Source organism: Chaetura pelagica, unplaced genomic scaffold, assembly GCF_000747805.2.
Source record: "Chaetura pelagica isolate M959 unplaced genomic scaffold, ChaPel_1.0 scaffold207, whole genome shotgun sequence".
In the NCBI taxonomy this organism is placed as follows: Eukaryota; Metazoa; Chordata; class Aves; order Apodiformes; family Apodidae; genus Chaetura; species Chaetura pelagica.
In genome coordinates, this window is record NW_009953929.1 from 1,250,093 (window position 1) to 1,251,758 (window position 1,666).

Genomic DNA, 1,666 nt, shown 5'->3' on the forward strand with positions numbered 1-1,666 from the left:
AGGAGCCTTCCTGCCCACCACCCCGCCGGCAGCAAATGCAGACACCGGCTCCGCTTAGTGACCCCGATATAAACCACCCAGAGCACCGGCAGGTTAAATACAGAAGGGACATGAAGGGTAACAACGGGCCAGCGCAAAACAGGCATTCCGGATGGAACGAAATTTCCCAGGAAATCCTTCAGGATTACAGGGAAAGGTGGGATCGAGCCCTCGGCTAGGAAAACCCCGAATTAGACAGCATCAGCTACCGTACGGCCGAGACAAAAATCCCGGGAAAATTCTGGGTCTGGTTTAGAGAAGGACTCCGTGTGAGCGAAGCTCCAAGGCAGCGAAGTTTCGGCTGAACAAAGTTGGCAGCGCCAAATCAAAACTCGTGTATGAAAAGCGCTGAGAGGTCCGAGTAAAACCAAGAGGTCTCTTCGATTGCCTCGTGATTTTAAAAATAAGTCGAATTCAAACAAAACAAAAGCCTCACGTTTGGGAACAGCCTTTCGTTCGGTAGCACATTTATAAAAATAAAAACTCTACTCCTAACACTGAAATGGAAAGTCCAACCATTGCTGGTTTAGAAGCAACAAAAGAGGGGGGAAATATAGCAGCAACTTGCAGCAGAAACCCAATTATTTACTTCGCTTCTGTGGGAAGGAAAAGCAACAGTAGGAGGAGAGAAGGCTCCATATTTGTCTGCATTATTGTGAGCGCAAACTTTTCGGCGGTGTAGCTATAAATACACGCGGCTTCGGAGCGGGCAGAAAAACACACAGAGCAGGCGAAGGAGCGGTAGGCAGACAACAGCCAGAAACACAGGCAATTTTTTTGCGCTTTGCAACGAAAGAAGCGAGGGCCCGATCCCACCTCGCTCTTGAAGCCCTCACATCTGACCGATTGCTGCCCCTGTCCGTCCCGGCAATTCCGAGCCCACCCGCGGCCCCCGAGAGGCTGAGCGTGGGGCACTCGGGGCTTCGGACAGTAAAGCCTTAGCAAAACCATCCCTTTCTCCCTAGTTTCGTTTGAGAAGTTACTTCTTAAAATAGCGTTTTATTAATTAAAACAAAACAAAAAAACCCCAACAGCAACAGCCACGAGCTCCAACAGTATTTTCGAAGCCTCGGAAAGTTTCAGAGCAACAGGCGGAGACGCGGCGGGCACTGCTGTGCGCGGTGCTTGTCCGAGCCCACCCCCGGGCCTCGCATGGTCCCCCCAGCCCTCCCCGGGTGCCCCCTCCCCGCATGCAAACCCCGCTGCCGGCCACCCCGGGCCGAGTCCCGGTCGTGCCTTGCCCGGCCCGGGGTTGCCCGGCTCCGGGCGGGCGCGCAAGGGCGAGAATTTTGGAGCCGCAGCCGTGGGACACTCTCAGCTGGCGAGAGATGACACAGGGCCGTATGCCATGGTGGGCCATCTCCACTATCTTGTGTCGGATATGGTTGGGTAAAGGCCTGCCATTGATAAACACTCCTCCGAGCTGATTGACTCTGCCCTGGCCTAGAGGAGTAGAGACTAGAAAAGGAGGGGAGGGGAGGCAGGAGGGGGAAATGGCGTTAACGTCTCCTTCGGATCCTGCTGGGTCTTTTTGTTGTTTTTTTTCCTTTTTTTCTTTTTTTTTCCCCCCTCTTTGTCGTTGCTTCCCCGCAAGGCAGGTCTCCGCCGCCCGCCCCACAGTCCCAGC

At 54.1% G+C, this 1,666-nt stretch overlaps 1 protein-coding gene across 1 annotated transcript in view; it reads right to left on the reverse strand.

Annotated features, from left to right (window-relative positions):
• The window catches only part of PAX3 (paired box 3), an 80,902-nt gene that overhangs the window by 74,409 nt on the left and 4,827 nt on the right, over positions 1 to 1,666 (reverse strand). The window contains exon 4 of the mRNA XM_010001653.1: positions 1,094 to 1,497. Coding sequence (XP_009999955.1) covers positions 1,094 to 1,497 — 404 coding nt within the window. The remainder of the gene's footprint in view (positions 1 to 1,093; positions 1,498 to 1,666) is intronic.